Genomic DNA, 12,472 nt, shown 5'->3' with positions numbered 1-12,472 from the left:
CTCTGATAGTGTGGAATCTGCTTGGGATATTCTCTCTCCTCCTCTCTGTCTCTCTCTCTCTGCCTCCGTTGCTTGCACATGTATGCTATGCTCTCTGTCTTTCTCAAAAATAAATACAACCTTTAAAGTCAAACAAGACACAGGAAACTCCATGTTAGGGTTAGGGTTCTGGGGTTATCCACTGCCATTTCCAGGCTTTGGATGAGTCTGAAAATGGGGAAGCAAAGGACAAATTTGGGATCAGTTGGTACAGAATTACAGAATGCTAAGGAAAATTAGGCCCAAGTTTCAAATTCAAACTCAGTTAACATGTATTGAAGCCATAAACTAGGTTCTTTCCCTCGTGTCATGTGATATGCTCAACTACTGTCCAAGGTAGGCAGGTAGTGCTATTCCTCTTTTCCAGATGAAGAAGCTGATACTCAGACAAATTGAATAATTTGCTTAGTTTACATATCTGGCAGATGGTGGAACCAGGATTTGATTTCTCCTCTTAAGCCCAGCAATCTTTGCAGTTAAGTATGTTGCCTTTATTTTGTAGGCCACAGAAGTTGCTTTCAAAGTGTTTTTTTGCTGCAGAGGTCAATGGTAAAAATAGGGTTATGGTTCTAATGGTTCTAAAGAGACCCTTTCTCCACCCCACTACTGCTCCCAACCACTACTCACATAAGGGGGCTCAAGTTCATGAAATGTTGTTTAATCCGTTAAAAAGGATGTTCCTTTTGGCTCTGCCAGTAGCCAGGTATAGTGTACATGAAAGTGCCTGTCATTATCACTCATTTCCCAAATTTCTTATGAGAAGCCATATAACATCACTGCTACCATATGCCAACCTATATAATTATCCATACACTAATTCTTTCGTCATTCACCCATTCCTGCTCCCAAGTGATAAGTGAAATAAAATTCTTTGGTATACTGTTGACCCTTGAACAATGCAGGGGGTAAGGGCACTGGCCTCCTGCACAGTTGAAAATCTGCATATAACTTTTGACTCCCTGAAAACTTTACAAAAGCCTCAATTAACACATTTTGTATATGTACTATATATTGTATTCTTAAACCAGAAAAAAAAAAGTTAAAATTGTATGGAAGAGAAAATCCGTTTACAGTACTCTGCTGTGTTTATTGGAAAAAACCTGGGGCTCCTGGGTGGCTCAGTCAGTTAAGCACCGACTTCAGCTCAGGTCATGATCTCATGGCTCGTGGATTTTTAGCCCCGTGTCTGGCTCTGTGCTGACAGCTCAGAGGCTGGAGCCTACTTCAGATTCTGTGTCTCCCTCTCTCTACCCTTCCCCTGCTTGTGCTCTGTCTCTCTCAAAAATAAATAAAAACATTAAAAAGAAATTTTTTTAAAGCCTATAAGTGGACCGTGCAGTTCAAACTCCTGCTGTTTTCGAGTCAACTGTATGTAGAGAAGTTCTGTGTAATCAGTCATCTTTTTCAAGGCACATGTAAGAGGAGTAACCATGGGAAGAGTGGAAAATGGAAGAGAGAAAGCCATCTGATTCTTACTGTCTCCTTCCTAGGTGGAAATGATTGAGGGGCAGAGCAGTGGCACGTGGCTAAAAGGCTGTTTGTGGAAAGGTTTAAAGTGCTCTGTGAAGTCACGTGTCTCATTTTTTCTATCCCCATCTTCCTTCCTTCTCTAGGCATCTTAGGCAGGCCGTGAGAAAATGTCTGATTTTGTGGAAAGCGAGGCCGAGGAGTCAGAGGAAGAGTACAATGATGAAGGCGAAGTGGTGCCCCGAGTCACCAAGAAATTTGTGGAGGAGGAGGATGACGGTGAGGAGGCCCCAGCCTCAAGCTTCTCCCCACTATTGCTAAGCTTTGGATAGTTGGATTCTTGCTGATGAGAGGCTCAGGCTGAGCACAGAAGTTATCACACATGAGGTACCAGCTTGAGAATTTTCAGTCATTTATAGAAAATACCTAACTGAGCATCTGTCTGCTATGTGCCAGGTCCTGCGCCTAGAGCTAGAAATGTGAAAGGAAGACCCTGCAGTCATGGAGTCTACATTGGCGGGAGGGGACAGACAGGAAACCAACAAATAAATGCGTAACGTTTTCCTCTTTTAGAGACCCCGCAGTGTTGGTATTTATGAGCCCAGTTTCCTATTTCTCTGGCCAAACCCAACCATTAGGATCCTCAGCAGAGTAGAACCATGAAATGGCTTTAAAGACAGGAAGGTAGGGGCACCTGGGTGGCGCAGTCGGTTAAGCATCCGACTTCAGCCAGGTCATGATCTCGCGGTCCGGGAGTTCGAGCCCCGCGTCAGGCTCTGGCCTGATGGCTCAGAGCCTGGAGCCTGTTTCCGATTCTGTGTCTCCCTCTCTCTCTGCCCCTCCCCCGTTCATGCTCTGTCTCTCTCTGTCCCAAAAATAAATAAACGTTGAAAAAAAAATTAAAAAAAAAAAAAAAAGACAGGAAGGTAAATTTAAGTGTTATCAAAAGAATTATGGATGAAAGAAATAATGTAGCCGCTGAACTTATAAATTAAGAGGAAAACAAAGATTACTGGTGGCTGTAAAACTCCTAGTAATGATTTTGAAAAGCCATGGTACTTAGGAAGATTATCTTGCCTAAAGACAGATGAGGAGTGTAGAAATGAGGTAGTCCTTTCCAGATGCTCCTGCTCAAACTCAGTGGCCATGTTTTTTACATCTTTAGATGAAGCTGAAGAGTTAACATGGCATCCACATCATTAGGCTTAGAGCAGATGGAGAATCACAGTTAAGCAGGGGGTCCTGCCCCACCCCAGCCCATTTCCCAAACTCCATGCCTCAAACATGTGTATTTTCCAGATGAGGAGGAGGAGGAGGAGAACCTAGATGATCAGGATGAGCAAGGCAATCTGAAAGGCTTTATCAATGATGATGACGATGAAGATGAAGGGGAGGAGGATGAGGGTAGTGACTCTGGTGATTCAGAAGATGATGTTGGCCACAAGAAGAGAAAACGCAGTGAGTAGTCTCTCCTCAGTCAGGTGAGGCTGGGGTGGAAGTTACAGTGGACAAGGGGCCTCTCCATCACCATGGGTAACACTTTGTTTTCTCCAGCATCTTTTGACGACCGCCTGGAGGATGATGATTTTGACCTCATTGAGGAGAATTTGGGTGTCAAAGTCAAAAGAGGAGTAAGTGTCATTCTTTGTCCCTGGGGATGAAGGAAAAAGCTCTTGAAATTCAGTGACTTCTGGGGGACGAGGCACCTCCAGAACAGTGTGGGAAGCATAGAGGATGAGAAAGTTGCTCAGTGTCATTGTGCTGTGGAGACTAGATTTGCATCCCAGGTCTGGGCGCTTGTTAGAGAAAGACTTGTCAGGGTTTGAAGGGTGGGCCTTGGTGCTGAAAGAGCATGTCTTAGTGTGTTCTTTGCCATCTCCCTTGGTCAGCAGAACTGTTGTGGGGAAAATGGGAATGAGACTAGAGAGCAGGCACCCTTAGGCCGGTCCTCTCAGACCCTGTTGAGACAGGTTTTTTCCACCCCTAGCAAAAATACCGACGTGTCAAAAAAATGTCAGATGACGAGGATGATGACGAGGAGGAATATGGCAAAGAGGAACATGAAAAAGAGGCTATTGCCGAGGAAATCTTCCAGGATGGGGAAGGGGAAGAAGGGCAGGAGGCTGTGGAGGCCCCCATGGCTCCTCCAGAGGAGGAGGAAGAAGATGATGAGGAATCAGGTATGTGGCATCAGGCAAGAAAGCCAGTGTTTGGGTGGGTGTTGGGATTTCCTAGCCCTTAGGAGCAGAATGGGAAACCATTCTTCACCTGCGGGCCCCCAACATTTGACAGAAGTTCGTTTTTAGGAGCCTCCCTACTCTTCTCACTGGCCACTCACATAGTAGGAACTAAAGCCATTCAGTCCTGGCTCATCCCTTGCCTCTGAGCACTAATCCCTTCCTTCCCTACCCAGACATCGATGACTTCATTGTGGATGATGACGGACAGCCTCTGAAAAAACCTAAGTGGCGGAAAAAGCTTCCTGGATACACAGATGCGTGAGTCGGGGCTGGTACAGGGTGGTGATATGGGCGCCTGAGTAGACCCCGTCAGGAAAGAGGAAATCAGAAGCTTCTGCCAAAAATGGGACATCCCATCTCTCAACCATTTTGCTTCCTAACTCAACTAACCTTTACTAGGCAGGAATTTCAGACTGTTCCTAGAAGCCCTGAGAACTGTCTATATTAATAGAGCCCCTGTGGGATTAGGAGCCACACGTGTGTAGGCTTCCATCAGCCTCCCTCTTCACCTGAAGCTCCACGTCTATTCATTTATGTATTGGCATTCTGAGTATAATTTTGTCGGAAGAAAGCTTTTGCTTTGAGGGAATACTGTAATACCTTAGCAGAAGATGGACCCACTGAGCAGAATGTGGATCTATCTGCCCTGTTGGGTTTGACCCCAGAGACTGGCACATGCCAACAATGGGCTTTTTATCTTTCATAAGTAATAGTTTTCCCAGAAACCTCCCCCAACTGAGCCTTTATTTCCAAAGCGAACATGCTTGCTTGCTTGATTGCTTGCTTATTTATTTATTTATTTATTTATATAGAGCAGAGAGAGAGCGTGTGTGTGCGTGCACGTGCATGTGCAAGTGGGTGAGGGGCAGAGAGAATCTTAAGCAGGCTCCATGCCCATCATGGAGCCCAGCACGGGGCTCAGTCTCACCACCATGATACCATGACCTGAGCTGAAATCAAGAGTCTGATGCTTAACCAACTGAGCCACCCAGGCGCCCCTACTTTTTAAATTTACCTCTCTCTTAACCTTCTCAATTTCCTTTGGGGCAAGTAAAGGGTCTGTGCTGGGGCTGCATTTCTCCTCTCATCAGAACCTGGGCCAAACCGTCTTTTGCTCTCACCCACAGGGCCCTGCAGGAAGCCCAGGAGATTTTTGGTGTGGACTTTGACTATGACGAGTTTGAGAAATACAATGAGTATGACGAAGAACTGGAGGAAGAGTATGAGTATGAGGATGATGAGGCCGAGGGTGAGATCCGAGTGCGCCCCAAGAAGACCACCAAGAAACGTGTGAGCCGCAGGAGCATCTTTGAGATGTATGAGCCCAGCGAGCTAGAAAGCAGCCACCTCACAGATCAGGACAATGAAATCCGAGCCACTGACCTGCCTGAGAGGTTCCAGGTAAGAAAGCATCAGCTTCTGTCCTTCTGCCAATGTGTCATCACCTGCCCTGAGCCTCTTTGCTTCAAGGGTTGTATCAGAGGAGCAATCTAGCAACAATCTGATATCGAATATATATAGAAAGTTGGCTTTTGAACTCCATCTGACCAGGTAGTGCAGGGAGTCCAGGTCTTAGAGAAGGCTCTTCTGCTGCTTATGGTTCTTGAAATGGCACTCTTTCTTTAGCAAATACACAAAGTATGTCTACTTTGTGCCAGGACAGTGCTCTTCTGGGTGCTGGAATGTGTCTGTGGAGCACACATTTCTTTCCGGAAGCAGTGTATGTGTTATCCTACAGGGGTTACAGGATAAAGTCAGTCTCACTATTGTCTTATCCTGTGCAGCTCCGCTCCATCCCAGTTAAGGGGGCTGAAGATGACGAACTAGAAGAAGAAGCTGACTGGATCTACAGGAATGCCTTTGCCACACCAACCATTTCTCTTCAGGTACCCAAAAACAGATCCTTATGTTTGACATGAACCAGAAGCCACTTCATCAAGATGAAGACCTGCTCCTACCATGCCCCAAACATCTATATGTGCCTAGTACAGAACAAGTATGGGTGTGTACAGGTGTATGAGAGATTTTTCTAGAACTCTTCTGACGGAGTTCTCTTTTGACATGGAGTAGTTTCATGTATGGTAAGACAAAGCAAGTAACGGTGTTATTGCTGTTTCTTTTTTTTTCTGGCTCCAGGAAAGCTGTGATTACCTAGACCGAGGGCAGCCAACCAGCAGCTTCAGTCGTAAAGGGCCCAGCACAATTCAGAAGATTAAAGAAGCCCTGGGTTTCATGCGAAATCAACACTTTGAGGTAGCACCTCAAGCTGTCATGGTCCCTTGGTTAGAAATTCAGCTAGGGGCTGAGGGAAAAGGTAGCGCCCTGTGAGATGAGGAGTCCCCTTCTGTCTTCAGGCATGGTCCCTTGGCTCAAGAGTGTGCGAACCAAAGGAGACTCTGGTAACCAGGAGAACACTTGTTCTACCTGTCTGCAGCATTATCTTCCCCCGTGGGGCAGAGCACGTGCCCTGGATGAGCCTGTGGGGGAGTCCAAGCTTCTGACTGTTGAATTTCCTGGAGCTGTTTACCCCTCTAGCAAAGGAGCTCCTTACAGATCTCTCCACTCTGGTTGACTGCAGTCTCCTTGCCACCCTAGGTGCCTTTTATTGCTTTCTACCGTAAGGAGTATGTGGAGCCTGAGTTGCACATCAATGACCTGTGGAGGGTGTGGCAGTGGGATGAAAAGGTACGATGGATCCATGCTCCTAAGAGGCTGAGGTGTGGCTTGGGCACCACTACTACCAAAGTCCAAGCCTCCTGTACATATCAGGTGGCTACCCTTCCCGGGGTCGCCTGGTAAGAAACAGAGCAGCCTTGGGTCTCCAAAGCTGAACACCAGCCCTTAGTCGTGCCCTGTCCTATCCTAGTGGACCCAACTGAGGATCCGCAAAGAGAACCTAACACGGCTGTTTGAGAAGATGCAAGCTTATCAGTACGAGCAGATCTCTGCCGATCCTGACAAACCCCTGGCTGATGGCATCCGGGCTCTAGATACCACCGACATGGAGAGGTAAAGTATGCAAGGTTTATTCTATTACAGGGCGCCCTCAGACCAAAGGCCCCCAGGGAGCAGTGTAACCTACAAAATCCTCAGCACAGGGCCCATCCCTTAGAAACCCAACTTGTCACCACACCAAAAGTGATCTCTCTGGCAAACAAATTCATCTTAGTTACCTATATGGGTATGAAAGGTGAAAAGGATAAGATAGTCACATTTGCCGATCTGAAAATTCCCTGTACATAAGGGTATGTGGAAAACCAAATTATAACCAGAAAGGAGCTTGGTGAGCCTGGAATCGGTGGAGTGCCGGAAGGGTCAGATGACTTTAGTGGCCAGTGTCATGAAGCTGGTGGGGGAGGGACAGACCATCTCAAGAACTCTGAACTTTGCTAGAGACGTGGTACGTCATTTGTCTCTCCCTTTTCATCTCCATTTCTGACAACCACCAACCACCATTTGTTTGACATATTCCTTCTTTAAGATACCTTGCTCTTCAAGGAAGTCACCGTCTGGGGTCGTTGTGTGTCTCTAATAATTGAAGAATACAGACACCTATCCTAGTTGGGACCTTCCCTCCTGGGAATTGGACCTGTTGTAGCAGAACTGGGGTGTACCCTTAGTGACAGTTGAGGTCTTACATCCCTTTTCCTCCAGGCTTAAGGATGTCCAGTCAATGGATGAGCTGAAAGATGTCTACAACCATTTCTTGCTATATTATGGTCGTGATATCCCTAAGATGCAGAATGCTGCCAAAGCCAGCCGCAAGAAGCTGAAGCGTGTGAGGGAAGAGGGAGATGAGGAAGGTGAGTGCTGGAACAGAAAACCCAGGAGTCTTGATGGCCACACCATCCCCAAGGATGCCCTTGGCTGAGTGCCCTTTGGGGCTTCCCTGCATGTGGCAGCTCCTTGGGAGTGACGAAACTAGAGCACTGACTCATGTTTTCTTCCCAGGTGAGGGTGAAGAGGCAGAAGACGAGGAGCAGAGGGGCCCAGAGCTCAAGCAGGCCTCCCGCCGAGACATGTACACCATTTGCCAGAGTGCTGGCCTAGGTAAAAGCTAGCTGTGTTGTGTCCTGGGCGTTCCAGCCTTGAGCAAGGGGAGTTCCCAGATGGTCGCTGGTGGGCAGGAAGAGGACTTTTTTGAGCGAATCACTAATCCAGTTGTGAACACTGCCCCCCCCCAGCACCCACGCCCACCCACAGTAGTGGTCTAGCCTCTCCCTAATTTCCCAGAGGAATGGGAAGCTCATATAATCAGAGGGACAGAGTTCATCCTAGCCTTGAGAAGCTCTTTATTAAACTGTAGTTTCCACCTTAGTTCTGAGCCCAGGAGTCACAGAAAATTACTGTTTTTCTGGGTTATAACAGCCTGTCAGGTGTTTAAAGACAGGTTTTTTTTTTTGTTTTTTGTTTTGTTTTGTTTTGTTTTTACTATTCTTTGTAAACTTCCTGGTGCTGCTTATTCATGACCCTCTTAAAGTCTAGTGCCCAGAATAGCTGCTCTGGACTCGGAGACCAAAGAGATTTGTCAGCCCAGCAATTGCCTTACCTTTCACACTCCTGTTTGCTTTAGATGGCCTGGCCAAAAAGTTTGGACTGACTCCTGAACAATTTGGGGAAAACCTGCGGGACAGCTACCAGCGGCACGAGACAGAGCAGTTCCCTGCAGAGCCTTTGGAGCTGGCCAAGGATTATGTTTGCAGGTAGGCTTGTGGCACGTGGCTGGCAGGAGGAGGGGCCCGAGGGCAAAGACACTGTCATCCTGCAGCTGCCACATTTTCCCCACAGCCAGTTCCCTACACCTGAAGCTGTGCTGGAAGGTGCCCGCTACATGGTAGCCCTGCAGATTGCCCGAGAGCCCCTCGTCCGACAGGTGCTGAGGCAGACCTTCCAGGAGAGAGCCAAGCTAAATATAACCCCCACCAAGAAAGGTAGAAAGGTGAGCTGGGTGAAGGGCTTTGATCCAACACGTGGCCCAGCTCTGTGTTCGACTGAACTGAGTTTCTTGCTTTCATGCTCATCTGAGCTGTCTGCCGGCAAGCAGAGAGGCAGTCTTTTCTCCCAGGGTCAAGCCCAGCCTGTCAGTAAGCTGACGATTCCTCTTAATGTGTACAGGATGTGGATGAGGCCCACTACGCTTACTCCTTCAAGTACTTAAAGAACAAGCCTGTTAAGGAACTGAGAGATGACCAGTTCCTCAAGATCTGCTTGGCTGAAGATGAAGGGCTGCTCACCATTGACATCAGCATAGATATGAAGGGGGTAGAAGGGTAAGCAAAGCTCTGGGGTGGAAGCTCTTTCTGGGAGGGCTTGATGAAGGGTCAGCTGGAGGGAGGGGTCCCTCAGGAATGTGAACCACAGTTTGAGAGGTAGGCAGGCCATTGTCCCTGGTTCACTGTTTGTGGACATTTCAGTGTCATCTTTCCTCCATCCCCGACCCTGCAGTGTTGTTTCTCCTCAGCTACGGCAATGACCAGACATATTTCGAAGAGATCAAACAGTTTTACTACCGAGATGAGTTCAGCCACCAGGTGCAGGAGTGGAACCGGCAGCGCACCATGGCCATCGAGCGAGCCTTGCAGCAGTTCCTCTATGTGCAGATGGCCAAAGAGCTCAAGAACAAGCTGCTGGCCGAAGCCAAAGAATATGTCATAAAGGTTAAGACTCACGGTCTTTAGGCCTGTGATTTCCCCAAACTAGAGCTGAGAGTGAAAGAACTCCTTACAAGTAGTCTTCTAGCAAACAAGCCAGGGGTCACTCCCGAGACCCCCCCGTTTGAGGAGATTCTTGGCTTCCCACCCCCAGCCCAAACACTCTTTGTTTATATTGCTGTTCTCTGTATACTCTCCTGTTTCCACAATTAAGGTATGCCTTCACACTGTAAGCCTGCAAAGGGCTAGGAACACGTGCACACGTCAGCGCAGCCTGTGCACATGTGTACCCACATCTGTTCCCTTAGCACACTCGGTGAGCCTGTTGGCCATAGTGTCTGGTGTGTCTCCTCCCCAGGCCTGTAGTCGGAAACTCTACAACTGGTTGAGGGTGGCACCCTACCGGCCAGATCAACAGGTAGAGGAAGATGATGACTTTATGGATGAGAACCAAGGGAAGGGCATCCGCGTCCTAGGCATCGCTTTCTCCTCTGCCAGGTAACTGCCTGTTTGTGCCTGCCCAGCCTCACCCTTACCTGTCTTCCTAATTTCATTCTACTCTTACTTACATCCTCTTATTTCTGATTGTTGCACTACTCTTGTCTGGTTGGCAGAGATCACCCCGTGTTCTGCGCCCTGGTCAACGGTGAAGGAGAAGTGACAGACTTCCTTCGACTGCCCCATTTTACCAAACGGCGGACTGCATGGAGAGAGGAAGAACGGGAAAAGAAGGCAAGTGGCTAGGATAGGGCAACCAAGTGTACATCTTAAGCGCGTTTTACAATTCTGTGGGGGTATGTGTTTATGGTCTACACGACATCCTTTGCAAGACCCTGATTGATCTCCACGTGCTTGCTGAATACTGGAGTCCTGGGATAAGTCTCAACTTCCATAAGCAGTAGATGGCACTCACGTTCTGGTGCAGAATTTACTTCTGGCTGGAGGCCAATTCCTAGGTCTTGTGTTCTTCTGGAAGCTGCCATTATAGCCTCTGTTCTTCCCAGCATCTGGGTCATCCTGTTCCAGTAGCTGAAAGCCAGTGAGGCATTAAGCCAACCTTTTCCCTGCTTTAGCCTTTCAGTGTTTCTTCCAAGGAAGGAGGAATTTAAATTCATCTCATGTGTATGCTTCTGATTTTCTTAACCTAATGGTATCTTTCAATTTTGCGAGAGACCTGCATTCTAGAGTAATTTTTCGCAACCATTTTTTAAAAAGAAACATCGGGGCGCCTGGGCGGCTCAGTCGGTTGAGCGTCTGACTCTTGATTTCAGCTTAGGTCATGATCCCAGGGTCATGGGATTGGGCTGCCCACTGAGCATGGAACTTGCTTAAGATTTTAAGACCCATTCTTTCTCTCTCTCCCTCTCTCTCATCTCCCCCACTCATGCTCTCAAAAAAAAAAAAAAAAAAATTAAAATAGAAAAAGATAACAAGGAATTGAGATTAGAATAGTCCTGATAGCTAAGCAGTGGTTTATGGTAGAAAAAACCCAAGTATGTTTACACCTGGCTGGCTCAGTCAGAGAAGCATGTGACTCTTGATCTTGGGGTCGTGAGTTTAAGCCGCACATTGGGTGTAGAGATTACTAATTAGAAAGGAAGACCCAATGTGTTTAGACCATCACGACCAAGGATGAGCCAGAAGTATAGTAATTTTAGGAAACGTTAGCAGATATATAATATTCAAACCAGAGGTCTTAGTCTCCTTGTTTTGTGTGCTAGTTAGACCGTGTCTATGCATTATGGAGTTTATTGTTCTCTGGTCTTACAAGGTCTTGTGCTACTTAGGGAGAGAGAACTGTTAGAAATCTCCCTGTCTTCAAAGCCATTCAGTTCCAATTTTATTTCAATCCAGGCTCAAGACATTGAAACCCTAAAGAAATTTCTTCTGAATAAAAAGCCTCATGTGGTGACAGTTGCAGGAGAAAACAGGTAGGGGCTCCAGGGGAACTCCAGGGACTAGACCTGGCTTAAATTCATTCATTCCTTCTTGTTGAACCTGGCATATGCCTCTAACAGAGCAATAAGCATGTAGACCCTTGGTAAATTTCCCATCCCCGGGGCGGTGGCGGGGCGGGGGGTGGGTATCTCTTTGTCTTCAAAGCCCCTTCCTCCCCCATCCCCACCCCCACTTCCACCTCAGCCATGAGTCTGTCTATCCCTGAGAAACTTCAGAAAGAGCCCTGACCAACACCCCTCATCCCTCCAGGGACGCCCAGATGTTGATTGAAGATGTGAAGCGCATTGTGCATGAGCTGGACCAGGGCCAACAACTGTCCTCTATTGGGGTGGAGCTGGTTGACAATGAGTTGGCCATTCTCTACATGAATAGCAAGAAATCAGAGGTAATGCTGGAACCCCATTCTTAAGACCTGCGCAAGCAAGAGCTGTCAATCCCTAGGAAATTTACTAGGAAAACGAAGGTTATCGAGGGCACAGGACTGCACTTGTTCACTTGCCCGTGTGCAGTTGCTTCATTTTGCCAGTCATGCTTTGGAGTGGGAGCCCTGCAAATTAAATTGGTCCCAGGAAAAAGGGGTCCCAGAGGAGACAAGAAAGTGACTTAAAGCCAGAACGGTTTGAATCTCCTTTTGCTCTCAGAACAGAGGGGACTTAATGGTCCTGCTGGTCCTTGTTTGACTCTAGGCAGAGTTCCGGGATTATCCTCCAGTGCTGAGACAGGCCGTCTCCCTGGCCCGGCGCATCCAGGACCCTCTGATTGAATTTGCCCAGGTGTGCAGCTCTGATGAAGACATCCTATGTCTCAAGTTTCATCCCTTGCAAGTGAGTATGATTCAACAGGCAGGCTTAGCGGGCAGAAGGGCACAGTAACCTTATCCTTGTCTGCTGTTTATCGGCAGGAGCATGTGGTGAAAGAGGAGCTGCTCAATGCCTTATACTGTGAATTTATCAACCGAGTCAATGAGGTTGGGGTCGATGTCAACCGTGCCATCGCCCACCCATATAGCCAGGCCTTAATCCAGTACGTCTGTGGTCTGGGACCTCGAAAAGGGACCCATCTCCTGAAGGTAAGATTGGGTTGAATGAGAAAGTAAGAAAAGTTCTATTTCACTGA

At 47.6% G+C, this 12,472-nt stretch overlaps 1 protein-coding gene across 4 annotated transcripts in view; it reads left to right on the top strand.

Annotated features, from left to right (window-relative positions):
• SUPT6H (SPT6 homolog, histone chaperone and transcription elongation factor) overlaps window positions 1-12,472 on the top strand; it is a 32,885-nt gene that overhangs the window by 8,035 nt on the left and 12,378 nt on the right. For all 4 annotated transcript variants that reach the window (XM_047080723.1, XM_047080720.1, XM_047080722.1 and 1 more), the window contains exons 2-23: window positions 1,653-1,785; window positions 2,806-2,964; window positions 3,061-3,137; window positions 3,494-3,686; window positions 3,920-4,004; window positions 4,874-5,147; window positions 5,531-5,632; window positions 5,883-5,999; window positions 6,342-6,431; window positions 6,613-6,755; window positions 7,401-7,549; window positions 7,698-7,796; window positions 8,320-8,449; window positions 8,535-8,685; window positions 8,862-9,016; window positions 9,208-9,403; window positions 9,756-9,895; window positions 10,012-10,129; window positions 11,252-11,328; window positions 11,606-11,741; window positions 12,043-12,180; window positions 12,258-12,425. In XM_047080723.1, coding sequence (XP_046936679.1) covers window positions 1,677-1,785; window positions 2,806-2,964; window positions 3,061-3,137; window positions 3,494-3,686; window positions 3,920-4,004; window positions 4,874-5,147; window positions 5,531-5,632; window positions 5,883-5,999; window positions 6,342-6,431; window positions 6,613-6,755; window positions 7,401-7,549; window positions 7,698-7,796; window positions 8,320-8,449; window positions 8,535-8,685; window positions 8,862-9,016; window positions 9,208-9,403; window positions 9,756-9,895; window positions 10,012-10,129; window positions 11,252-11,328; window positions 11,606-11,741; window positions 12,043-12,180; window positions 12,258-12,425 — 3,006 coding nt within the window. In that variant the 5' untranslated portion in view covers window positions 1,653-1,676. The remainder of the gene's footprint in view (window positions 1-1,652; window positions 1,786-2,805; window positions 2,965-3,060; window positions 3,138-3,493; window positions 3,687-3,919; window positions 4,005-4,873; window positions 5,148-5,530; window positions 5,633-5,882; window positions 6,000-6,341; window positions 6,432-6,612; window positions 6,756-7,400; window positions 7,550-7,697; window positions 7,797-8,319; window positions 8,450-8,534; window positions 8,686-8,861; window positions 9,017-9,207; window positions 9,404-9,755; window positions 9,896-10,011; window positions 10,130-11,251; window positions 11,329-11,605; window positions 11,742-12,042; window positions 12,181-12,257; window positions 12,426-12,472) is intronic.

This window comes from Lynx rufus, unplaced genomic scaffold (genome assembly GCF_022079265.1).
Source record: "Lynx rufus isolate CCGP_SWC_20201006 ecotype Redwood Valley unplaced genomic scaffold, mLynRuf1.p SCAF_18, whole genome shotgun sequence".
NCBI lineage: Eukaryota > Metazoa > Chordata > Mammalia > Carnivora > Felidae > Lynx > Lynx rufus.
Note: the sequence above shows the minus strand (reverse complement) of the source record. Positions and strands in the feature narration are given on the sequence as shown.